General features: G+C 38.4%; 1 protein-coding gene across 8 annotated transcripts; it reads right to left on the bottom strand.

Annotated features, from left to right (window-relative positions):
• Positions 1–168: 168 nt before the first annotated feature.
• Positions 169–17,290, bottom strand: LOC137940134 (phosphatidylinositol 4-phosphate 5-kinase 7-like). Of its 8 annotated transcripts, none has more exons than XM_068785068.1 (11): positions 17,216–17,290; positions 16,807–16,924; positions 15,426–15,523; positions 14,199–15,245; positions 13,677–13,844; positions 13,343–13,508; positions 7,055–7,165; positions 6,798–6,985; positions 6,246–6,397; positions 1,238–1,406; positions 169–963 (listed from the first exon to the last, which is right to left on the bottom strand). In XM_068785068.1, exons 3-11 carry the CDS (start codon positions 15,440–15,442, stop codon positions 684–686), a joined length of 2,298 nt encoding a protein of 765 aa, XP_068641169.1. In that variant the 5' UTR covers positions 15,443–15,523; positions 16,807–16,924; positions 17,216–17,290; the 3' UTR covers positions 169–683. The 8 variants fall into 8 exon arrangements, with proteins under 8 accessions (XP_068641169.1, XP_068641167.1, XP_068641174.1 ...); XM_068785066.1 differs by lacking the exon at positions 17,216–17,290 and adding an exon at positions 17,033–17,118; XM_068785073.1 differs by lacking the exon at positions 17,216–17,290 and adding an exon at positions 17,033–17,118 and having other exon boundaries at positions 169–501.
• Between the last annotated feature and the right edge of the window lie 10,174 nt (positions 17,291–27,464).

The following is a 27,464-nucleotide window of genomic DNA, read 5'->3' as shown; positions in this document are numbered from 1 at the left end:
GTTTGAGTTGGAATCTGTCTTGAACTCGATCAACCCGTATCCTTAAAACTTTACAAAAAATTAAGAATTTTCAGAATAATAAATTAAAAAACATACAAAAAGAAAAAAAAAAGTTGTATAGTGCCCCACCCTCTTTCGGAAAAAAAAAAAAAAAAAACTCTTTTGGGCTTAGTTCCAAACCATTTCTTTCACACCACATGAATGTTTGAAATTGGTCCCTGACCAGTGAAAGCAATTTTTGGTCATATCTGAAACAACGTGACGTCTTCTGCTCCCCAAATCTAATACAAGCTGATATAGACAAAAAGACAAACGCCAAAAAATTGGTCCCTGATTTGCTGAACAACGATGGATACTTTTTCAACGTCCTGCCGCTCGGGCTAAATCGCCATTTGAGTTTTGAAGAGATTGATTCAAATAATGAAAGCAATTGAGAGGCATCTGTTGACTCAATTGAAAAGACTTCCGAGTTGCCGAGTCTTGCCGAGTTCCCTCGCGTTTCTGCAAGGACCATCTCAGATTTTGTAGTTAATGAGACCGTAGACCAATTCAATTTCTTTACATTAGTTTGCCAAAAAAAAACAATTCAATTTCTTTGACATGATTGTGAAGCTCAATATCCAAAACGACTGCTGCTCCTAGCAAGAACATTTGAACAAGGGATCGAAGATGAGTATCATCCTTCATATTTCTTCGGGAAAAACCTTTTCCAAGAAATCGATGAAACGTTTAGCATAAAACTTGGGCTCAACAGCAGAAATTGTCATTGGATCAAACTGCAATGACTTGCAAGCGTGCTCGATTTTCTTGGTGATGTTGTATTCTTGCAGAATGTCGATTATTCCAAGATAAAGAACAACATCATAAACTTCAAACCGATCTTCTGCTCCTGAATTCGATCCGTCATGTTGAAGCCTCTTAATGGCTTGAGCTGGCATGTTGATGCCAAGCTGTACACGAAGCCTAAGGCAACAAATTGGAAGATGAAAAAAAAACAAAAGTTTTAACTTTGGAGCAAAAGAAAATGCATGAAATAACAGTGCCAGACTTGTCAGGTAGCTACACATTCAGTCCAATTTTTCTTGGTCATTTTTTCATTAAATAACAACCTGATCAAAGGCCCTTGGCTTGTCGCGTTTTCCAGAAATTTACCTTGATTAATTTTCTAGCATACATGGTAGGCACCATTTATGTGTAGAGAAGCACAGATCAACATAAGGTGTAGAAAGTGATTTACCTTCCAGTACCAGGCAGAAGAAGATCAACTTCTTTATCGCCGGTGGATGGTGCTCTCAGTGTGCCACCTCTGATGTGTGAACCTGGCAAGGAGCTGACAGAATCCGGTTTATGGGTGACCAAAAGCAGGCCCTTTGATTGGCACAATGGGTCGAGCAGCAAGAATCCATCTGTGTGCAAAGTGTGATTAGCATGACTTTACAGAGAAATTTGATAGCAAAAGAACAAGCTACAGACATGACGAATATATAGGGCGAACTCCCGAGAATGTTATCTCATCACAGTAGCAGTGGAACGAAGCATAACAGTAGTGGAACCTGGAAATTTTTGCCATATTTAGTTAAATAACATTCCTATTCCTAGTTGTAAAGAAATTTGATTATATATCAAGCAGTAAACATTCACATGAAATAAATGGAGTACAGATTAAACCGGTTGCCCAAGAGTATTTTTAGACTATTTTATTCAAGTCACATCAAAAGGACAAGATTTCCTAACCAAACTGGCATGCTGTATGTCATGAGTGCAGACAAGGATAGCAAGAAGAAAATTTCTACAGTGACTGACACAACCATCTACTCCTTTGTCAAAGGTCTCACAGCAAGATGATTAACCTTGTCAGATGGCAGTTTGATGTAGTACATGGGTCAAATGTCGAAGAAGGAAGTCATCCAAAACAATAAAATATATATAAAAGAATGAAGAAGAACAAGAAAGAAGAAGATTAAAATACTGGATTTTCTATTTTTAAAAAGTCACTATTTCAGAAAAGTACTCTACTCTAGTAATTTCTATCTAGAGAAAGTCGGCATGCTTCCACTTTTATTAGTTTCCTAGTTTGTCTACAGCCCCAATTAGGAGAGTTTTCTTGATTAGTAGTTAATTTAAGGAAAGTTCCAAAGTTAGTCCATTATTAGTAGTTTTCATCTAAATTAGTTGCTGGCATTCTTTCTTAGCTACTGATTTCATTATTGAAAGTCACAATTCAATTTTAATTAGGATGATAACCCTAGGACATTTACATTGTGGTGATGTTACTTATTTTCATTGTGGTGATTCTACTGTAACTTTTAACAAGTTTTGAAGATTAATACATGTTTTTCTTTTTTGATGTTGGAGCACCATTGTTTATCTTTCCTTTTGCTGAGAATAGCTCCTCAATAACTTAGTTACGAAAACCCAACCTGAAAATTTCAATTTCTTCTCTTTTTACTTTGAGAACCAGGTACTCCTTAAGAGTTGAGAAGCTAGTAGCTGCATTACTCATAATTCAGATTTGTCACTGAACTTTATTTCTTTTATTTGGTGGTGTTACATTGTCATAACAATCCCATACAACAGCTAGGATTATGTCAATTATTTCTATTTCTGAATGCCAACAAGGAGTATCCCTCCTTGTGTCAACCCATAATGCAGCTAGTACATGAGCATGCTTTGGAAATGTTTGCCAACCCAGAATCTTGAGTCGTACACTATTGAATTGGTTATCCTGTTATGCAGTCTAGCCAGATACCTTCCCCTCTGCATGCCGTCAAACCATCAAAGTGCAATGTTGCTTCCCCAGCTACCTGCATTTTGTACATAGATTTGTCAATGTCCAATGCCATCTGATCCATGTCCATATCTCTTCGTCAAGCACATGATTCATATTACCAAGCTTGCTAAGTGTATTTATTACCTTAGGCCCAGCAATGTCCTTGAACTCCTGACACTAAATTATGCATTGCTGCCCATGCAAGCCGCAAGAGGCACACAAGTTGCCACCACTTCAAAGTTCAAACTATTGTTTGTCAAGTGTAACTCATGCTAGCTATGCTATGGGTGAAGGTCTCCACCACTTCAAACAACGAACTTCATCATTGAGAGTAGGTCTGAGTGTCAAAACTTGCTTTCAGGCCTTCACACTCATGTATTGCCCACCAGATGACCAGTGCCCCATGCTTGGTCTATGTGATTGTTCACAGTTCACTTGAACTACGACCTCCAGATTGTGCTTAAGGTTCATGCATTCCAGCCCATAAAGTAGCGAGGGAGTTACAATAGCGAAGTAGAAGCAGTTAGTTGAAGGCACTATAGATATTCTACCAGTGCATTCAACAAAAACGAGAGTTTCTGACAATTCTCGGCTTGCAAAGATGTTGTGGTATGTTTATAAGCTTTATCATCTGAATGGCATCCGGGACTCCAATGTCATGATATAGAATATGGTAACTCATATTCAACTCCTCAACAAAAAACACTCATATTTCAACCACTCAAGTGTTGGTCTAAACAGTGTAGGGTTTCTGACATGTTAGCCAATTCAAATTCAACGGATATTACAAAGCTTGAAGTGGTTGGATATGGATAGTCACATCCTAGTACTGTAATCATATTCGGATTACAAAGTATGAAAATTTTCATTGATGCCCTTATTTTGGATTAGAGTTTGAAGAAAAGCTCAAATATTCAAGTTTATTTGGTCTGAAATTAAAAAGAAAAAAGATGCATGAATCAAGCATGCTCTCTACATGGTTTTGGAGATTATGAGCAGATAAAGAGGCGTTATGGAATGAAGTCATATGCTCTAAATACAATTACAATCCTCCAGATTGACTGCCTCCTGACTCTGCAACATGCTGATCATCTTATTTGTGGAGAAATATCTGCAAACTAGAGGTTCAAAACTCAGAGAAACTCTGTTTTCATGCTCATAATGGGCCAAAAGTCACATTCTGGCTTGTCCACGGGGTGGGAACTTATAATCTAGTTTCAGAATTCCCCAACCTTTTCAGACTGGGACTTAATAAAGAATTTTCAGTGGCAGATTCCAGAACAGAAAATCCTGCCGGTTGGGTTGGAACTTTAATTGCTGATGATCATTTAGTGAGGGGGAAATTGATTGCTCTATTAGGATGCTGCTGCTTGTGCACAGCATCTTCATCTCTGGGTTGGGTGATGACAGCAGGGATCTTCACCACAGTAGTACAAGAGTGTGGCCGGCTAAAGTGTCAGTATCTGACTCAAAACCAGCTATAGCTTGGAAAATTGATCAGCTCCCAAAGGCAACTCATTTCTTATGGACAGCAGCATGGAAAAGGGTTCTAACATGTGATGAGTTAACCAAAAGGGGACAACAGATTGTTAATTCATTGTGCAGGCCGAGTAACCAAGAGGAGGAAACAGCCAATCACTTATTTCTGTATTGCAAGTAAGCAATATAATTTGGGGGCAATTCAGGAAAAGTACAGCGTTTAAACCTATTTTCCCCACCCAATTCAGACTTCCCAGGTCAAAACTTAACAATCACATTGCCTAAAACAGGGAGAGACCTATGGAAAATCTCTACTGTAGCCATCTTTTAGCATGTAACGAAAGAAATATATCACCAAACTTTTAGGAGCAGCACTGAGAACATCAATCACTCTTTTCTGTCTTGGGGCCACGTCCTTGACACCCTCCTCTTACCAGCTCATTATTCGGCTGAAAATGGGGCGGGGTAGCAATGCAACCCCCACCCCCCCTCCCCCCCCCCCCCCACCCCACCCACACACACACACACACACACAGATATACCGAACTTTTAGGGCAGCCAGATATCAATTAGAGGGATCACTGAGAACATCAATCACTCTATTCTGTCTTAGGGCCACGTCTTTGACACCCTCCAATCAGCTCATTATTCAGCCGAAATGGGGCAAAGTAATCCATTTTAGTGACCGCCCTCTGCAAAAAAATGGTTTCCCCCCCATATCGTAGGAGCTGACAAAGTTCAAAAGGCAATCCACGGCCGGCAGAGGTCTGATATTTGTCCCTCCTTGTACTTAATTTTGAAATTATTAATAAGACTTACAAGTTCTAAGAGACAAAAAAATTTGTATACTTAAAACATATTATATTTATGTTTGAAGTAAAAGTGTCATTAAAATAAGAAAACAAAATGGAGAGTCCACTAAACACTAAGAACAACAATCAGATACAATATATCCGAATCGGAAAAACAAAGTTTATGATTAACTTTATACACTCTTTAATGCATCTAACAGCTTTCAAACTCCTTATCTTTACGGAGGGTCAATTACCTACATGCCCCAGGACTATCACTAGAACTACCTACATGCCTCTGCTATTAAATTTTCTAAACTTATCACTCTGGACCATATAGACCCTTGATTATTCAGTGTGGACTTGTACTAGTAATATGGGACCTATTTCAAAAAAAAAACTAGTAATATGGGACCAATTTAACATTGCCCCACAAAAGATGATTACTAGGTGGGAATTACATCACTTATGAGGGTCCACATTGCACAGCTAAAATGAACAACATATAAAAGCCATAAGTTCATTGTCATGAGTGTGTCAAAGTTGGAGTTAGCTGGAAGAAATAACAATGGGTGTATATAAGCAGTTTTCTTGATACTATAGGGGTATGTCAGGATTAATCTGAAATTCAGTGGAATGTAGGCATTATGCCAGTTAAGAAGGCTTATTTTGTTTTTTCACTGTATTTATGTGTACTTATGTCCCTCTTTGTTTAGAAGAGTTTCTAGTTTCATTGTAATTGGATTATGTCAGGAATTAGGGAGTACATAGATGTTGATAGATGTTATTGTTATGGGGGGCAAAAGTAGTTTTTAATTTCACTTAAGTGATGAATAATATAAAATTAGGGTCGATTAAGACCTCTAACAAGACTGCCATCTTCTACAGCAGTTCTTCCTCTCTTCTTCTTCTCTTTCTTTCTTCTTTCAACTCTCAACTGTCTTACAATGCCATATTTCAGGGGTATGTACAAACCATTTATTTCAATAAACTTTGGCTTTTCAACTGTCAAATAAACTGCCTAGTTTGCTTCTTTCACTAAAATTTTACCATGGAATTTATTCCTTAAAACTACTTCTATGGAACCAAATGCCTGTATGTTTCCTAGTCTCTGCATGCCATATGAAAGTTATAAATGATAATGTGGGGTGAGGAAATGGCTAACCAAGTTCAGTTTTGACACCCAACATTGAAAGAGATATTACCATCATCAGCAATGAAATCTGTAGCACGCAAAATATCCTGAGGTTCCACAACGGCCTTCAGATGATCAGGAGCTCGAAAGTGTAATCCCAGCAACAGGCTATAGTCAATTATGCATTGGGACTCCAGAAACATACAATCCAGTGAAATTTGTCTGCACATAGTACTCTATAATGATAATTCAGAAATAAGATTTTAAAACATCAATAAAAAGTTTTCAAAGATGAGAAAAGTTTCAGTTTCTTTCTAGAAACTTCCCACAGTTATATTTATTATCTTTTAACATTACCATCTAAACTCCTAAACTTTGTTTGTTCAACCAGGAATTTTTAATGTTAAAAATATTATGATATGAAATGATTGCCAAAGACAAAACATAAGGAACAAGATCACTATCTGAAGGTGGATTCATGTTTTCAAATAAAATTGATGTTTTCAAATATATAAAAAAGACATCTTCCAAAAAATGGCTTTATTGTTATTTCTTCTATTTCATTTTTTATGGAAGACTAGAATTAACGTTTTCCAAACTCAGGAAGACCACAACAACTTACTTGAAAAGAGACTCACGCCAGGATTTTTCCAAACGAAACGCATATGAAAGATCAAGATCTTTCAATGTGGTGGTTTCATCAATTTTACACTTGTTTGTAGATCTTCCCTGAGATGATCCTTTTAAGTCATACCGACGGTGAATACGCAGTTCTGTGCAGAACATATTCCCCATCACTACAAACCGGACCTGCAAGAGAACAGCATAAAAGTGCTAGCAGATTCAAGAAGAACTCACTAGTTAGGACAAATCCACTACCTTTCTTGAACCTCTCAAAGTTATTTGGTGGAGCCCAAAAAATTTTGTTATGAGGGTATTGTCATAAGTTTGGACATGATTGTAATAGCCTGGTAGCATCTTCAGTAGAACCTGAAAAAACACAAATCTTCTGTTGGTCATATTATCCAAAGACAAGGCCCTTTTGCCAATGCTCGGCACAATTCTAAGCATATGAAGCAATCTTGATTTAATTGTGTAGCTGTTGTTAATGTCATTTTAAAGTTGTTGTCTTAAGATAACAGTGAGATTAATAGGTGGGCATTGTTGGAGCCCCTTTAAGCTTATCATTGGTTTGCGAGCGCTGAAAGATTAATTTTTGCTCCCAAAAGATGCAAATTTTCATATTTAAAGGGTGTGGAAGTTGGACCTGTTCCTGCCAACTTTTGGCTGCATTTGAATTTTAACCCCTTGGGAGAGTTATTAACAAGATCATCAACTTTTTGCATCATACTGTAATAATGCCATGATCTTTCCTTTTTTAAGAACGAGCGTCATTATCTTTTTTTTTTATGTTCTGAAAATAAGCTCAGTATTAAAAAAAAAAAAAAAAAATCAAGCCTGAATAATAGGAAGAGTACAATATGGCAAGAATAAAGCAACTAGATCCATATAATGGCTAAATAAAAATGGGTGCATCTAATTTACAAAGACCAGATTACACATTCCTTTTTTCATATGTAACATTATAATTTTTTAAAAGAATGTAAGTCATGACCAAGGCCTGATCTTTCCAGATGGAAATTTTCAGAGGATGTCACATGCAATATATATATTTTATGACTAAGATAAACAAGAATTTGGAAGGTTATGTTACACGAACATGCTTGAAACGGTGAAATGTCCTATATGAGAGTTGAAACCTGACCAAAAGGGTGAAGAAAGGTTATACAATTGAAACCAGCCTCACCTCATGGATAAGAGAGTTGGTCCAGAATAAAAGCAGGATGTGTTAAGGAATAGCCCCACATGGATTAGTGAGTACAAAGATTTTGAGTTTATTAGTTGGGAAATAGGTTTCCTAAGTTGACTAGTCATTTTGGGATAGGGCCTTGGACCCAATTTAACATGGTAACAGAGCAAGTATTCATATGTGAGCTTGCACCTAAAACTATCTACTTGTAGAGCCACAAAAGAGGGCCTACACCTAAAACTATCCACCTGTAGAGCCACAAATGCCTACTCCTAAAATTATTCACTTGTAGAGCCACAAAAGATGGTCTACACGTGAGGGGGAGTGTTAAAGAATAGTCCTGCATGGATTAGTGAGTACAAAGATCTTGAGTTTATTAGTTGGGAAAGAGGTTTCCTAAGTTGACTAGTCATTTTGGGATAGGGCCTTGGTGAGACGGGGGATAAAGCCATGGTGTGGCCAAACACCAAGGCCGAAGACTGTGCAAGTCCAGTGCACAGCAATAGCAGTGACGGCCAAGGCCAAGTGCAATGACACGGCCCAGAGGGGCGCACATATGGCCGGCCCGGAATCAGCTGCAGCGGAAGAAGACGTACTTACGCTTGCCAAACGGATGGGCAAGCAGCAAAGTACGCAACAATCCCAGCAGCCAGCCCAGACACAAGGCAGCACGCCAACAGACACTTCTGGCGGGGCGAAATGGGGTTGCGCGCGCGCGACCTGGACTCCAGGCTGGGCGAAATGGGGTTGCCTGCACGCGACCAGGACTCCAGGCGGGGCTAAATGGGGTTGCCCGCGCGCGACCAGGACTCCAGGTAGGGCGAAATGGGGTTGCGCCCAGCGCAGGCGTGCTCGCAGCAGGACTCCAGGCGCAGGCGCAGGCAGGTGCCCGCACGCGAAATGGGGTTTCCTGAGGCGCCCGCTCTACCAGGACTCCAGCTGCGCAAAAAATGGGGTTTCCTCAGGACTAGGTCGCCAGGCGCCCGCCTGACCAGGGCGCCCTTGATGCCAGAAACCGAATTTTTGAGATTTGGCAATTTCTGGGCGTTTTTAGAGATTTCAAAGGGCCAGGACGGATTCTGAGCCTTCTAAAGCCCATGGAAGGAGGCTATAAATAGGAGGGGCCTCTCCCATTGTAAAGGGAGGAATTTCGGATTCTTAGCATTCTTTGCTCTTTCAGTGTATAGAGAGAGAGTTTAGCCTTGGCCTTCAAGAGTGTTTGGCCACCCTTTGTAATCTTGTATTCTCAATACAAAGTAGGCTTTTCTCTTCTATATCTTGGTCTTTTCGTTGTCCCTTTTGGCTTGCAACTTCTTGTGTGAAGTATTAGTGGGAAGATCCGAGGCTCAAGGAGGCTGACTAGTTCTTCGGAAGAGCTAGGCCGAACAGGGTAGATATTCCGCTGGGCTAGACGGACTTAGCCCAAATCTGACTGCGTGACAACTAGTATCAGAGCAACATTCCATCCATGACATCCACAAGTGGGGAAGTAGCAGCAAGAGGTATGGAAACACTCTCTGAAAACGATTTACGTTTTGGTGATTTCAAGTCCAGGCTTGTTAGCTTGAAAAATCAGCTTTTAAGACTAGAGGAGTTCGTATGTGACATTGCGCATGGCCTACACCCTGTCCCTAACTAGTTCCAAAGGTTTGTGGACAACGTACATAGTGCCATGGCAGTGATGCAAACTGAAATCCAGAGAGTGGACGGAGACTTTAAGACCATCGCAAAAGAAGTGGGGGCAAGACTCACTCTATGCGAGAGAGCCCTTGTGAATGGAGAAGGTTCGCAAGGAGATGTCAAGATCGGTTCTGCTGGGAGAGACAACAGAGAGGTGCCCGATCCGGTGCTGCTTTCCAGGAACTCCTGGGAAAGGCAGCAGGGAGTATTTCCGGTTCTGCTGGGAGAGACAGCAGAGAGGCGCCCGATCTGGTGCTGCTTTCCAGGAACTCCTGGGAAAGGTAGCAGCGAGGTGCCAGTTCTGGTTCTGCTGGAAGAGATAGCAGAGAGGCGCCCGATCCGGTGCTGCTTTCCAGGAACTCCTGGGAAAGGCAACAGGGAGGTGCCAGTTCCGCTTTTGTTGGGAGAGACAGCAGAGAGGCGCCAGTTCCGCTTCTGCTGGGAGAGACAGCAGAGAGGCGCCCGATCCAGAGCTGCTTTCCAGAAACTGCTGGGAAAGGCAGCAAGGAGGTGCCAGTTCCTGTATTGCTGGGAGAGACAGCAACAAGGCGGTAGATCCGGTGCTGTTTTCCAGAAACTGCTGGGAAAGGTAGCAGGGAAGCGCCATTTCCAGAAATTGCTGGGAAAGGCAGCAAGGAGGTGCCAGTTCCTGTACTGCCGGGAGAGACAGCAGCAAGGCGCCAGATCCTGTGCTGCTTTCCTGGAAATGCTGGGAGAGGCAGCATGGAGATGCCAGATCCGGTGTTGCTAGGAGAGACAATAGAAATGCGCCATATCCAGTGCTGCGTTCCAGAAACTGCTGGCAGAAGCAGCAAGCCAACCATGAGTGGGTGGCGTATGGTGATGGTGCGCAGACGAGGACGTCTGCATTATGGCGGTGGGAGTATGAGACGAGAAAATTCTGGCTCGACGACGGATACTTCCATGCTAGCAAGCTCAGCCCAAAGCAAGCTCGGTGGCAAGTTTTCTTGGCCGAGTTTGACTTTGAGATGAGGTACAAGTTGGGGAAAGCCTATGCTGTTGCAGATACCTTAAGCAGAAAAACGGATTCTGCTATGCCTTTTGATGGAGAAAATGGCACAAAGGTATTGGCGCATATACAGCGCACAACACCAGATTGCATTGCTGGAACACGCTCAGAAACAAAATTCTTGCGTGCAGCAGAGGCAGAGGTGCGTGTGGCGCTATGCGAACAATGCTCAGTAACCTCAAGGTGTGAGGCGGCAAGCGGCAGACCCTTCACGCGCGATGCGGTAGCAGCTGTGTGAGACGGATATACGTGCAGCACATGCGTCGGCACTTGCTTCACGCGCACCACGCGCGGTATGGTAGCAGCAAAACCTGATGTGGCGCACGATGCACACATAGATGCAAGAGACATGCGCTTTGTGCAAGGTGTGCTTGTGCACATGCAGGACCATCTTGTCGCAGAAACGGAAAATGCGACTTGGCGATTACGAGTCTTAGCAGCAATTACACATGTTAGTACTTCGTTGCTAGACCGGATTCGCACTAGACTTCACCAAGACGCCCAGACCTTCAGCATTGTGCAAGTTGCAACTTTGGGTGAGAGGAGAAGACTATGGCTTGACGACGGACTGCTCAAGAACAAAGGTAATCGACTTTATGTGCCTAAGTACGATTACCTACGACATGACCGCTTGAGGGAATGCCATGATTCTTGGTGGGCAGGACAACCAGGCCAAAGACGGACGTTGGCCTTGCTCTGTGGCCAGTATTATTGGCTGGACATGGAGAGCGATGTGGAGGACTTTGTGTACACATGTTTTATCTATCAACATGATATGATGAAACAAAGAAAGCCCGGAGGCTTGTTACAGCCTTTGCCCATTCCAAAACGGCCGTGGGAGTCTATTTCAATGGACTTCCTTTCTGGTTTGCGCAAGAAAGAAGGGTTTGGGTCTATCATGGTAGTGGTGGACCAGGTTACAAAGCACGGAACATTCGTAACAGTGCCAAGTGATTGTACAGCAGAGGAGGCTGCTCGAGCATTCATAGCACAAGTGGTGAAGAACTGGGGCGTGCCCACAACGATCATTAGTGATCGTAACCCCAGATTCACAAAAAAATTCTGGACTGAGTTAACTAAACTATTGGAAATTACTCAAAATTTTTCCACTAGTTTTCATCCTCAGATGGACGGCCAAACGGAACTTATAAAGACTGAGAGGAGCACCAAAGGGGGAAACCCCAGAGGACGCAATACTTGGCAAAGTGGCAGGGTCAACCGGAAAGTAAGACAACATGGCAAGACATTGCCGAGTTGTAGCAATCCGAGAAGGAGGTGGTCCACTATGGCCAAGGGATGTAGACGAGGGCGTCTGCCTTATGGCGGTGGGAGTATGAGACGGGGGATAAAGCCATGGTGTGGCCAAACACCAAGGCCGAAGACTATGCAAGTCCAATGCACAGCAATAGACGGCCAAGACCAAGTGCAATGGCATGGCCCAGAGGGGCGCACATATGGCCGGCCCGGAATCAGCTGCAGCAGAAGAAGACGTACTTACCCTTGCCAAATGGATGGGCAAGCAGCAAGGTACGCAACAACCCCAGCAGCCAGCCCAGACACAAGGCAGCACGCCAACAGACACTTTTGGCGAGGCGAAATGGGGTTGCGCGCGACCAGGATTCCTGGCGGGGCGAAATGGGGTTGCTGGCGCATGACCTGGACTCCAGGCTGGGCGAAATGGGGTTGCCCGCACGCGACCAGGACTCCAGGCAGGGCGAAATGGGGTTGCGCCTGCACGCGACCAGGACTCCAGGCAGGGCGAAATGGGGTTGCGCCCGGCAGGACGCCAGGCGCAGGCGCGCACGTGGCAGGACTCCAGGTGCAGGCGCTCCCGCTCGAAATGGGGTTTCCTGAGGTGCCCGCTCGACCAGGACTCCAGCCGCGCACGAAATGGGGTTTCCTCAGGACCAGGTCGCCAAGCGCCCGCCTGACCAGGGCGCCCTTGACGCCAGAAACTGAATTTTCGGGATCTGGCGAATTTCTGGGCGTTTTTAGAGATTTCAAAGGCCCAGGACGGATTCTGAGCCTTCTAAAGCCCAAGGGAGGAGGCTATAAATAGGAGGGGCCTCTCCCATTGTAAAGGGAGGAATTTCGGATTCTTAGCATTCTTTGTTCTTTCAGTGTATAGAGAGAGTTTTTAGCCTTGGCCTTCAAGAGTGTTTGGCCACCCTTTGTAATCTTGTATTCTCAATACAAAGTAGGCTTTTCTCTTCTATATCTTGGTCTTTTCGTTGTCCCTTTTGGCTTGCAACTTCTTGTGTGAAGTATCGGTGGGAAGATCCGAGGCTCAAGGAGGCTGACTAGTTCTTCGGAAGAGCTAGGCCGCACAAGGTAGATATTCCGCTGAGCTAGACAGACTTAGCCCAAAATCTGACCGCGTGACACTTGGACCTAATTTAACATGATGCATAGAAAAGATAGTGGCTAGTGGCCAATAGATTGATACAATTAAGATGGGATGTGCCACTTAATACAATTACTTCAATGGAAGAGAAAACAAGAGAAATTCAGTCGATTTTGTCTTTAATTCATTGTAAGATTTAATGTCAACAGGCATAAAGGACAAGAATACATAGTTGAAGTTTGATGAGCAAGAAGGTAAATCTGCTAAGCCTTTGGCTACTGTTGTAAAAAAAAAAAGTCCAACCTTCAGCTCATACTTCCTCAAAGTCTTTATAATGAATCTTTCATCTTGTGAAAGGTAAAATATAGAACCACTTTTCCCAGGGGATGAAAGCTCTCGAAGACCATCAACACCACATATGGACATCATGTAATCAGCTGCATCTATCTTGAACATTTCCCTCAGATTTCTGAAAAAACTAACAGAGAATGAATAAATCCAAATTTACTACAAAAAACATCTCCTGCAGCAATGAGTCAGTCAAGTCTTAGTACTTGTTAGAACTTCCATTTCACATCTGTTTCTGGTAATATTGTGCACATCAGCCAGAAGCGTGAAACCAAGCATGAGTAACTACCTGAAAACCATTGGACAATAATCCTTCCAATGAAAGCCTATGGAGTTGTGTGCAGGGGTAAATTGTGAACCTTTTCTTGGAAAGTACATGGATATCCTAGCTTGAGGTCCAAAATCACAGAAACGTACTTCACGCATGGGAACTGGTGTAATCTTTCCAACAGTGTACCTGTAGACTAGAAAATAAGTTTCTCAATGTGTTGCAAAAATATACTTGAGGATTGGAAAAAGGAAAACCCTGTCATGCTGAATGTTAGAAAGGAATTCATCATCTACAAGAGACAATTGGATGCATCGGAGTCCGCTATATGAATGCTAGCTACCAGTGTGGGGAACCAAACAATGAATTATCGTTGATAACCTCTTCTCTAGACGACTGGATGTTTCAACAAGGGGCACATAAGTCCTTTCATGAGATTAGAGGAGGTGAAACCATTCCCAAGCTCTGTAACATTCATCTGTTTCCATATCTTTTTCATCCTGCACTAGAAGCATTTGACTGATGAAATAAAAGAACATTTACCTAATTCCAAGTTGCAGATTAAGCATCAGATAGTAGCTACTGTGGCCTTTATGTATGGTTTCTCCGGATCTTTTCACTTCCTTTTTCTGCCATTTTCTCTGCCTTCTATTTCTATTCAACAATTCTGCCACATTAGTTTGAATGGTCTCTGCAACCAAGATCCCTTGCATGTACTCCCTTACATAGACAAGAGCACCCCCCTCAACCTCTTCCTGATCTTTGCCAGAAGCACACGACAATGATGATGGGAAGTCTGGTAACAGAACATTTTTAATAGAATTTGAGTGACTCCAACCATCCAATGAGGCAGACCTACTAGAAATTCGACCAGAATTCCTAAAGAGGGCATTTATCAATAGTTTTTCAGAAAGGGTTCTTCGAAAACTTGGTTTCTTATCTTCACATTTTTCCAGACTGGGTTTACAATCACAATTTTTGTCGCAGACAAAGTACTGGCTCAAATAAGAAAGTTTGCTCCCTGCAGGAAAGAAAGTGCCAAGTCCATCCTTCAATCCTTTGCTCCATGTTCCAACATAGTAGGCCCCATCGGCAAACTTGTATGAACCAGATCCATGTTTTAACCCATCCAACCATAAGCCATCATACAAGTCACCATTAGCCCATTTCATCAGTCCTCTGCCACACATCTTGCCCCCTTTCCAGTTACCAATGTATGTGTTCCCACAGCTCCACTTGTATGTTCCAGTGCCTTCTATCACTCCTTCCTTCCAATGACCCTCATAAGTATCTGAATTAGGAAAAATTTTCCTTCCCAGACCATGCTGTACGTTCATGCGCCAAGCCCCATCATAAACGGCACCATCAGCTCCACTAAAAGTTCCACAACCATGACGGTAACCCCCAGCAAAGTCACCTTCATAGGTGGCCCCTGTCAACCAACTTATCTGTCCTCTTCCAGTCATTTTCCCCTTGTCCCATTCACCTTCATAAACTGTCCCATCAGACCAAGTGTATCTTCCCATTCTATGAGGAAGAGATCCCTCGAAAGCACCAACATAGATGTCTCCATTTGGAAGAGTCATATCACTGAGATTGGAAAATGAATGAGCTACAGTTCATTAAGCAAGCAAATAAAAATTAAAACAGAGAAAAGCAAGCTTCAATATCAACACATAGAATAGTTGAAACTACCACCTAGAACCTAACAAAACAGGAAATTAACATCAGAAAAAACAAGCATTGATAAATTAATGAGATGGACACCACCTCTGGCGTTTCTCCATTGGTCATATCAAACAGTGGAACATGGACCAGCTCAGTCGACTTTGCAGAAGTAGCTTCTTCGGTGATTAATCTCTGAAGCACTAGAAGTGATATCCACATTAACCATGAGCAAAGAGAATATAACTTGAGACAAATTGATCCATGAGAAAAGCATAAGCGCCTCCAATTTAGTAAGCATTTTAAGATAATTGAAATTCCGTTGAAACTGGAAACAGTCGATCCTCATTCCATCTTTTGTCAATGTTAAACTGTTCTCAACCTTCATATAGTGCACATATCAATTCTATTTCCTCTCTGCTAACAGACAACAACAGAAAATGCTGCAAGCAATCCTTTCTCAACCAGTGATGTGGAGGCAGGATAATACGATTGCCAGATAATCCCAAGGGCTTTAAAGAGAGCAATTGGGATAAAATTTGAAGATCAAGCCATTGTTACTTAAACATATATTTTAATTAATAGATCCTAATATGATTTAGGTGGCTAATCATTTACATGGCAATCTCAGATATTAGCCAAGTAGTGCACCAAACATTTTATTATGCAGTCTACATGGACTTGTAAAAGAATCTTGTATTTCTTGGCTTCCATTGAACATCATCCTGCCTTACTCACAGGATGTAGAATATGCCTTTATCAGCCAGTTTACGGATCTTCCAGGAACCTCTGAGGGAAATGAAAGTGATGCTGTGATAAGGGGAAAATCCTAACTTTTTGGATGGATGGTTAAATATTTCTAGACACACATTAAGCATGTTCCTCTTGGCTATAATCAAGTTTCTTTGGTGAATTCTCTTATATATCTGGCTGGATCACAAGATATTTTTATTTAAATATAGTAGAGCTTATCACTAAAATCGCTATTATCATGACTCCAAAACGACCTCTTAGTGACAAAAATGCAGTATGCGGACTGGAAGGTCTAAAGGGATATCAAACACTACATCCCAAGGCTATCAAACTAAATCTCGACGAAAGTACCCTAGGCAGTGAAAGATTGTCCCTGTTACTTAATGTCTTTGCAAGCAAATATCTCAACATGCACGAGTCACTAAATCACTATATACTCATCAAACATGCAAGAGTTCCTAAATCTCCAGATCTTTCTCAGAGTTTCAGTCATCTTCTACTTCAGATATCTAATAAAAAGCCAACTCGAGACTCTCCTCAAAATTACTAGACATTATTCCAATTCATCAGCTTTCATTCTTCATACATCTCATATGCAGAACTCCATTCTGCATGCATCGGAACCTTACTTCAGAATCACAACAGAGAAAACTTCATCGAGATAAAGTCCGATCACAACGAAGGCAAAAAAATTAGTAAAAAAAAAAAAACAAAATAAAGAGCTGTGATCCACCTCCATAATACAAACCGGATCTTGTGCGTGTTGAAAAGAAACTGACAGAACTGCGAGTGAGAACGATCGGAGAACGAGACGAGACGATCAAAAGCAAGCCCTAGAACATTTCAGAGTCCTGCACAGAAAAATCCAAATAGTTGAAGTCGAGCTTCCCCCTACGTTGTCGTTAACTGCAGCAACCAGCAGCGCTGCTGGAATATGAAATGTAAGAGAAGTCATATACCGCCTCAGAGACACGAAATTTTTTCATGCCACTACTCATCTTCTGATTGGCACATTTCTCCGGATCCGCAATGGAAACCAGTGAAATCCTTTTTTTTCTCTACAATTTTTAGCAAGCACTAATTCTAGGTACAATAGTAGAAAAGCAACAAACAGCATCAAGACAAAAAATTCCAGAAAGTACCTCTCTCCACCTGTCCATACTTTCTAGACTTGTCGTCTCCATGGAAATAACACATACGAGCCAGGTAAAATTCGTTTCTTTTGATTTCCGTGTCATACGATGTGATAGATATTGAAAATTGAAACGTCATGCTGACGTTTGTATGTTTGAAATGGTGGTGGGTGGATGATATTATTCGAACAGAGAATCCTTTCGTTAGAAGAAGACGCAATCTCCAATTAATTTAACCTCTTCAGCATCAGAAGGCCGTGACCTTTAGTCTATCTTCTTCCTGTCGGTTCAAAATGAATTGCCATTTACCGGACAATCAATTCAAGGAAAACTACATCAGGAGGTGATGTGATGTCGAAGTTTGAAGCAGGGAGAGGTTCGTTTAAAAGGAGTGATTGGTTCGGTAGATTATTCAGAGCAACAACAGAAACAGAGGATGGTTTCTTAATGTTGTTAATCTGTTCTAGATTTATAAGATTACAAGAAAGGTATCGATTCAAAGTGTATTAAAACTCACCAGAATTGCCCATTTCTTATCTTCTTCTTGGTTTTCTAAACTTGTGCTTTTTTGGAATCTCGCCATGCTCACTTGTCTCACTTCAACAGTCGCTTGCCGACAAACATGTTGGATTTCATCGTGGCTTTCCCTTTTTTTCCTTTTCCGAGCTCCCACGTACTTTTTGCTCTTGCTTTTATTGCTTTCGAATTTTCAGTTTTGATGAATATTTCCGCTTTTGTGTTTTTGTTGCTTTAGATTTTCAATTTTGATGTGCATTTTGTGGTAAAATTGATTTGCCCTCATTAATTTTACCTCAGTGTCCTATTAACGACAAAATGCCCTAATTAACTTGCACTAATGCTTTAATTTGCCCTAATTTACTAGCATTAGTGTCCTAAGTAACTACACAATGGCCTAATTAACTTCCACTAGTGCTTTGATTTGCCCTAATAAAATTGCATTATGCTCTAATTAAGTGCAAAAAGCCCTAATTAACTTGCATTAATGCTTTAATTTCCATAATTAAACTTGCATTAGTGCTTTAATTTTCCCTAATTAAACTGGCATTAGTATCCTACTTAATACAAAATATCCAAACTAACCTGATTTGCCCTAATTAATTTTCATCATGCAAAATTAATAGAGTATCCTTTGTAAAGCTCTCCCCTCACTCTTACAATTTTTAGAAATTTGATGCAAATTTTAAAGGGTCTAAGTTAACAAGCACGAGAAGGTATACCGGTCCAATTCTAGATTAGTTGAAACCTCCCAAACACAACATCGATTGGAAGCAAAAAAATATCGAAGATATACAGGTGAGGGATTAAGGGGTACTCATCTATTTCCAATTCAATTCTAGATTGTTAATTTGGGAGAATTATAGTTTAGGTGGACTACTAATTTGTAATTTTTATTTATATAGTCTTCAGTTGTTATTGTTGTGTTCTTTTTTTAAATATAAATGTGAGTGTTAAATATTGTGAATCTATTGTGGATGGAATATGCATGACTAATGAAAGGAAGATAGTTGTAGTCCAATTTAGAAGGCGTAGTACACTACATGGTGTGTCATGTAATTTTGGAGGAGGTAGAACGAGGGTGATTATGGTAAACATATCGATAAGTTATTCAAAATTATGCCAACTAAACAACGAGTTGGGATCCAAGGGTTCAGGTGGACATGAGAGTTATCAAGTCTTCAATGCGAAGGACAAAACTAATTTGTGTGGTATTTTTGTTGCATTAAGTGAGTACGTGTTTGATGGTGGCAAAAGTGATAATAAGTTTGAAATTACTTAAGGTTGTGTTTATCCAATTGGGGGATATTCTCTAATCGTCATGTAGCGTAAAATTAGTTAATATTGAACAAAATATGATTTTAAGTGTAGTAGATTGGGATTATGAAAATCTTGAAGAAATTGTTGATATAAATGTTGGAGAAAGCATGCGGGATCTTGAATTTGGTGGAGAAGATATGTAAATGATACTGGTTTGACAACATGGAAAGTATAAATGGTGATAATATGGTTTATAATGATGCTTCGATGGATATAGAAGATATTGAATTAGATGGTTATGAAGATATAAATATGTTCCAGGTGAAAAAGATGAGAATGATTGACTTAATTATGTCATAAACGATAATAATCTCACTAGAAATGTTGAATTTTGTATTTTGGAAAGAAATGACTTATATGAGGGCCATATTTTGAAAGTAAGGAAGTATTTAAAGAAATATTGAGAAATTATTTATTAAAGAAGTATGTTGGATCCAAGGTGTCCAAGTCTGGTAAAAATAATTATAAGGTTGCACGAGTAAAAAACGGTTGTCCATGGATGATGTCGGCCTCATTAATTTCCCATCATTCTCATTTTAAATCAAGAAAATATGGTGGATATCACATATACATTAATAAAACCCTTCATTATGGTAATAATAGTGTACCTCAACGTTTAAATATAAACATATTATCCCCACTATAAGGACCAAGTTTACTATAACACCTATTGATATTAAGCGGTCCATCAAATATGTTTTTTGTATAAAAATTTTATAATTAACTACGTGGAGTGCAAAGTGTCTTGCATTAAAGGCGATTCAAGGTGATTGAGCGAAATTCTTTGTGTTGCTTCCATAGTAGTGCAAGATGCAAACCCATTTGTAGATTCCAACGTACAAATTTAATTGGAGAACGAATGTTCGAATGTTCATTTTGGGCATTTGATTCATCTAGTAGAGGTTTTGAGTATTGTAGCCATCTTATTAGTATTGATGAGACACACTTATATGGCAAGTACCCTAGTATATTATTGATTTAACCCTTTTATGCCTTGGGATATAGTGTTTACCCATCTCTATTGTTTACCCATCTCTTAGATTTAACCATCACTATTGTTTACCCATCTCTTAGATTTAACCATCACTATTGTTTATGCCATATTGTAAATAATTTAAGAAGAACATTCAAAGATGAAGAATTAGTTAAGTATGGAGGGTTGTTGAAGTTGTTGATATGTGTGAGTTCAATGTCACTACGGATTTCATTGGAGTCATAAATGAAAGTGCAAAGAAAATGTTAATGGCTCAAGATTTAAACCCATCCCAATGGACATGTGTATATGATGGCAACACATGCTTTACAAAAAAATGACTACAAATATGTAAGAAAGTTTAAGTAGTATGTTAAAATGTGCAAGATCATTACCTATATAGACATTAGTGAGTGCTAGATTTCATAGGTTAAATATTTTTTTGTGAAAAAGATGGATTGTGGGAGAAAAATGCTTAGGCATTGCACTTTAATGTGGACAAAAAATTCAAGGTGTGAACATTGATTTGTCTCAAAGATTATGAATTACCCGATATGCTTATTATGAATTTCAAGTAATTGAACTAAGGCCAATGGGTTCACGTTGATTTGCAACCTTATGATTGCTCTTGTAAGGAGTTTTAGATGATGAGGCATCGTGTCCACATGTCATTACTATGTGTGAGAAGTTTTAGTTTGATTTTCGTGCATTTTGTGGTTTGGTGTACCTCTGCTTCACATAGACAAATGTATGCACATCGATTCTATCCTATTCGAATTAAGTGATATTGGATTGATCTTGGCATGCTTGTCTCCCTCCCTTTGCAAGGAGGTAAGCCGGTCGCCCGTGATCAATTAGGATATTTACTATAATAGATAGAATTGGGCATGTTACTTATGGATGTAGTAGATACAAACAATCGAGATGTAATGACTATATGTAGAAATCAGCCTATTGAATAAAAAACATTGAGGTCATCATGGGTAATGAACTTTGTGCTTAAGAAAATAAAAATTGTGTATTTTATTTCAGTGCTTGAATTTTTTTATTTATTAATATTTCTACATTTGATTAGGTGGTATGGCTTCTCTGAGTGTGTCCTTCCTTGGGTCCTATTGACCCTATTATGCTATATGAACAAAGCTCCCATAGGTCTGAGACTATATAGAGGAGGAGGTATGTATTTTATTTTCTAAAACTATGTTAATACAATGGAATATAGTAAACCGATCAAATGAAACACATTGTAAGAGCTTGGATTGGTTGATTGTTCGGAGTATACATCCATAGAGTGAGGTCCAACCACTTCATTAAAGTGAGTGGTTGAGAATAGATAGACCTCTCATGACTACTATGATTGAGAGATTTCTTAGAGAGACTCAAAAGTTTCACCTACTCCAAGGAGAGATAGGTATTACTCTACAAGATGTAGTTATCTGACTCGGTTTACTTGAGGATGGTGAGAAGATCATGAAGACAAATGTCTGTGACTACAAAGCATTTGCATTTAGATTACTTGGTCATCCAACACCACTACAGGTCGTCAGGGTGGTGTATTCATGTGAAGTGGCTATATCACAAATTCACATGCTACCTAATGATTTAGTCAAAATAGTGTGCAACAACATACATGAGCATTTTGTTATACCTTTTGGGTGCCAATGTTTTCGCAGACACGTTGTCCACTTGTTGTATCTTCAGTTCCTTGATGATTTTGATGTAGCTGGGATTGTTGTATGAGGTGTTGTTGCACTTACTTTTGTGTACAAAGAGATGGATAAGGCATGCTAGGCCGACACTTTTAGTATTGCAGGATATCTTACCATTTTACAAGTATAGTTTATTTTTTATATGAATGTTTTTTTTTTACTTTGTTGTCTTCATTTTTACTAATTTTGCTTGGGTGATAAGTTATGGATTTGAGTGACTTCGCATAGGGACACCCTCACCTCACGGAGGATAGTATTGTCCAAATGCCCCACTAGGGATATGGTGAGTTAAATAACTTTAAAGTACCGTGCTACATGATATTTGAATTTTTTGTGACCAATCATTTATAATAAAAAATTTAGGGGGAATCTAAAAAAGGAAGATGGATAAAAATCCAGGTGTTTTTGGCATGTATCTAGCAGAATTAGACCATCAGAGATTTTATTAGGTAATGTATTTTGTACCTCAATTACAAAAATATATTGATAAAAAATATACACTTGTGTGGTAAGTGATTACTAATTTTTTCCTTTTCATGTAGGTTATTTGGCAGCCTTACACAGATGACTTGTTAGAGAGGTTGCTAGATATATGCCATGAGGGACGTAAAGTCTAGTTGTCTAGGCTTCCATTGGTGTGCTTTAATACTATGGAAATGCAAAGTTCCAAATTGGGTACTCTTATAGTTTGGGTTAGAACAACACCCTATGAATGTTGAGTATAAATATTGTGTTAGTCGTTAGGGTAGAAGAATATTTAACTTAAATAACTAACCAACCTGAATATTTAATCAAGTTTGAAGAGTATACCAACTCTAATACCACTTGAAAAGGTTGTGTTCAAGTAAACCTAGTGGGGGGATAGGTTTACTACAAGTTTCTTATCTTTAAAACTTTGTATAAATACATCCCAACACCAGACTTTTTATAGTAATTTCCAATCACTATTTTAGATTAATACTCCATTCCCAAATAATTTTTGCCCTAAAATTAAAAGAATCACTATGAAAAGCCAAATGACATCTACAATTTAGAACCATACATGTTCAATTTTAGCACCTGCCCAAATACTTTGGAACTTATGGTCAACATCTCTAGGAACAAGCACTTAAGATCCAAAAGGGATTTTTATATAATATACAATAAGTCAAACTAGCCACATTAACTAATGAATAGTTACTTGTTTTATAATTTAGTTCATAGATACTTCCTAATAGGCAAATATAAAATTTATAAGCAGTAGTAGAGTTACACGAAAAAAAATCTTAGATGAAACTACCAATTTAGTCAGGAACACTAAGTTAGATATTAAAATTATTTTAAAATAATACTTATTGAATAGAAGTTTTGATTTTAAAAACAAAAGCTCAAACATAGAGTATAAGCAAAACTTCCGTCACTTTGAGAAAGCATTTAAGAGATATAAAAATGAAAGTCATAATACTTAGTTGTTTGATGATAATCTTTTGTAGGAGTCTTCAACCTCATATTTTAAAAATCTGGGCTCTAGAAATCATTGAATATGATGAGGATGCTTTAAAATTTTTTTGAATCAAGTTGTTCACAACGCTAGAAATGACTTGGATATTTATAGGACAAAATCCAAGTTCAAAAAAACTAGTTGTTGCTTAAAATCAGCCATGCTCCTAGTTCTTGTAAAAAAATAAGTGAATAAATAATTTTTAAAATTATAAAAATACTTAATAAATTCTATTGGTGTTGCTTGTCATTTTTGGTAGTCATTTATGAAAAAATGACGACATACGACTAAAGTTATGGCCTTTGAAAGTCTGGGATTTCCATATTTGTAGTATGCGATCAAATCTTTTGCTTGGGGTGAAATCATTTTTGCACCAACAACTCTTTTAGAGGTCAAATTCTTTGTCTGACTCAAATCCTATGACTTTTGTCTACTACAAGGGTCAAATCCTCCATATTCAAATTCTTCAACTTGAGTCTAATCCACTTGATATAACCGACTCCTAGACAATGATGTTTCCAACAGAGGTCAAATCCTTAAAGGATTCAAAATTTACAATATCTCAGGTTCAACTCCTTATTGCTTGTAGCTAGACACATGGGATCTATTTCCTTCCCATGGGGTTGACTCCTTTTTGTGTTTCAGTGTGAGTTTGATTTGAAATTATTCTTTGTTTGTGTTCGATTTTGTGATCTACTCTACTCCATATGTGCATGTCCTCAATTTGTTTCTTTCCAACTACTTTCTATAATGACTTTTCAAATTCTTTTTCTTGTCACTCCAATGATGTGTGCTCAAGCCCATAAGCATGTGCTCAACTCCTCTTGCATCTGTGAAGTGAAGTAACAGTTTTTGAATTTTTAAAATTTTGAATTTTGTTGGCTTCTCCTTGCATATGTGCTAGACTATTATGAAATGCAGTCAACTCCTTTTTTACTTTTTAAGCTCAAAACCAATCTTTTCATACTCAAAAGTAAAGTAATAAATTTTTATGTTTGTTATCATCAAAGTTTGGATACTTAGAGGAATTTTTGAACTTCTTCCTCCTAATATTTAGCATCAGTAACTATTACAGTCACAGATATGCAAACTAGGATACCAAATAAATGGAATATGTCCAAGTTGCAACAAACTATGGTGATTCTTTTAGATTTAAATTCATTTAATAAACAAAATAAAAATGATATGATGTGTAAGATAGATAATCAAACAAGATTACCTCCAAACGTCAAACAACAATAACAAACATTGATAAATAATCTTGTTATTGGGAATAATCCGACATGCGTTAATGTCAAGAAAAATTTCATGGTCTTAGCATGGTATATATTCTACTGGACCTAATTTTAACCTAGTTTATATTGTCTATGTTGCAACCCAATGTCCATTTGCTTAGGTATGGATGTTAGGAATATTTTCGCATAAGTTAATTCATAAAATAACATGTGGTATTTAGTGTAAAAAAAGGCCTCATAATCTAGTCCATTCATTTTGGGATAGACTTAAACCCAACTTTAACCAAATTCCAATGTTGCAAAACCAATAAGATAAGATGGCCTTGATTCCTCCTAAATAAAAAGTTTTAAACAAAAGTTTATATAGTGTGCCACAATATCATGGAAACAAACTTCGCCAATACTTGTCTTATCTTACAATGTGGCCACTATATCCAAACACTTTTTAATGTTGGGAAATTTGGCCTAATAGGGACATGGGTGAAAAAAGAGAGTCAATACTTCAACTTATATTAGAGAAACATAGTGAAGAAAATTGTTGATAAGATATAGTGCACCATTCATGTAAATTATTTTAGAGAGAAAGATAAAACACAAAAAATATATACCTCAAGATCCTTCTATTGAGCAATAATTTTCATCTCAACGATCTCGTACTATTGATGCATGTAAAAGAGTAAAACCTTTGACTTTTTAAAAACAAAATCATATTAAAGTCAGATTATATTATTTTTTCTTTTCAAATTAAGATAAAATCTTGATCTTGATTTGATAACGGCTAGGAATTGTCAAACAGCACCTATTGGATCTTCAACTATTGCACAACTATCTTAAGAAGACATAAAAAAATATAAGAGAAACCGAGAAGAAACTGAGAAGATGACAAAAATTAGGATTATTTAAAAAAACCTAAACCCCATAAAATATTGAAGTCGGTATCAACAAAACTGACTTTAAGGTTCGTGTCATCAAAACCAATTTTAAACTCAATAGTTGGAAAACCGATTTTAAAGTCGGCATCCACGAACCATCTTTAGAGTCAGTATTCTTTATACCGAGATTTTAGAAAAAAAAAAATCCTTCCTAAAAAGGGTAATTCTAACCCTATCGTCGTCATTAGTGATATCAACTTCGGCAAAAGCGATACAGATAGGGGTGGCTTCGAACCTAGCCGGCTCTCAAGCTGTTCAAGCTCAACTCAATTCCAGCTCGGTTCGATTCGGTATACCTGAATTTCGAGCCGAGTTCAAGATCCGGGATCAGCTCATTTAAATTAACGAGTCGAGCTCGACTGAATCAAGGTTCGACTCGAAAGCTCGCGAGTTGACTCGTTAATTTAACGAGAGGAGCAGATTCGGGAGAGTCGGGATTGGGGAGCGGTACCGGAGCGCTGAGCAGAGCGGGGGGGGTGAATTTTGCACGTGCGAGATCATAAAATGGAAAAAAATAAAATTTCTTAAACTCTCCTTCCTCATGGCTCTTGAAGAAATTAAAAATACATTTTAGTAGAAATAAGTTTCTAGTGTAAACATTTTTTTAATTAAAAATTATTATTAAAAAATCATATAATTTTTTAAATAAGATTTTCCTGCCAAGATGGGCTAAAAAACCGTATAATTTTTTTTTGAATAAGTATAGTAATACTTTTAGTTGAGGCAATTTTCATAGCAATTTTGTGTTTGACATTTTATTTGATTAAAAATTTATCAATAAGTATAGTAATACATTAGATTAATTATTAATTTTTACTTATTTCCCTAGAAGAGGTAAGAGGTCCATTTAACTTTCCTAAGAAAATTTTAAAATATTTCTTGTATTTTTCTAATAAGTCACTAATAGTAATAGGATTTTATTTAAAGGTTTTTTGGGAAATATGTATCATAGGAAAAACATTTCTAGTTTTTTCTAGTATATAAATTTTCAACTAGGGGCACTAAGGAGGTCATAGTAAATTTATGGCCAAATTAAAAAATTATAAAATAAGCAATACAACATTTGGAGTAAAAAAATTAATATTGGTGCATTCTAATCCATTATTGAAATTCAATCCTGAACCTCCCCTATCATTCTTTTTTTAAAAATGTATGCATAATTTTATATATAATTTATTTGGCATATATTTTATATAGAGTATTAAATGTAGGTTAAACTCGAACTCGGTTAAAATTATTAGACTCGAGTTCAAGTATAATTTTAGGTTTGAGGCTAGGGTCGACCGAGCTTGAGTTCAAAATATTTAAATCAAGCTCGGCTTGAATATGGTTCGGACTCAACTGGATTCGATGCCACCCTTATGCCCAATTTTAAGTACAGGTCATTCTCAATTTTATGTAAAATGTATGCATAATTTTATATACAATTTATTTGACATGTATTTTTTGAAAAGTTTTAAATGTATGTTGGAGCTCGAGCTCAGTTAAAATTATTAGACTCGAGCTCAATAACAATTTTAGGCTCGAGCTCGAGTTTGAAATATTTAAATCAAGCTCGGCTTTGCTTGATGCCACCCCTAGATACGGACTTTAAAGTCGATATCACTAGTGTTGATATTTAAACTGAATATGAGACTCGATATGTTGGGTACAAAGTTACACATTGAATCTCAAATTCATTATCCTAGGTACTGAGTTTAAAATTTATACTGAAGTCTGTATCCTAGATATCGAGTTTAAAGTTAACATTAGTGATTCCAACTTCAATAAAAATACTTCAAAAAAAAAAAATGTGACAATGATTACACTACGTTATCAGTTCAATGACATAATGACAGAGTGTGTTGACCCTTTAATTTTCTAAATATTTTTGGTGGACCAAATTTTAAAAAAAAAACTCATTGATTATTAAAATCCCTTTTGTTTTCAATATGTATATCATTAAATAACATTTTTCCTTGAATTTATGGAGTTTTATTCATTGTATTAGCAATTTAGCCATATAAGAATATATGTCATCTAACAAGCAACTAAAAGAGCCAAATTTGAAAATCATCAAAAAACTAAAAATGGCATACTTTGTCTATTATTTG

This window comes from Aristolochia californica, unplaced genomic scaffold (genome assembly GCF_029961685.1).
Source record: "Aristolochia californica isolate CCGP_79_NKW_82.1479 unplaced genomic scaffold, dmAriCali1.0.hap1 SCAF_9, whole genome shotgun sequence".
Taxonomy (NCBI): Eukaryota; Viridiplantae; Streptophyta; class Magnoliopsida; order Piperales; family Aristolochiaceae; genus Aristolochia; species Aristolochia californica.
This window is presented reverse-complemented; position numbering and strand designations above follow the sequence as displayed.

Coding starts and splice junctions, on each gene's coding strand:
- LOC137940134 (XM_068785068.1), bottom strand. Junction 6,986..7,054: donor CTTTGAGAGGTTCAAGAAAG/GTAGTGGATTTG, acceptor GTTCTCTTGCAG/GTCCGGTTTGTAGTGATGGG. Junction 964..1,237: donor CTTCTGCCTGGTACTGGAAG/GTAAATCACTTT, acceptor TTGTTGCCTTAG/GCTTCGTGTACAGCTTGGCA.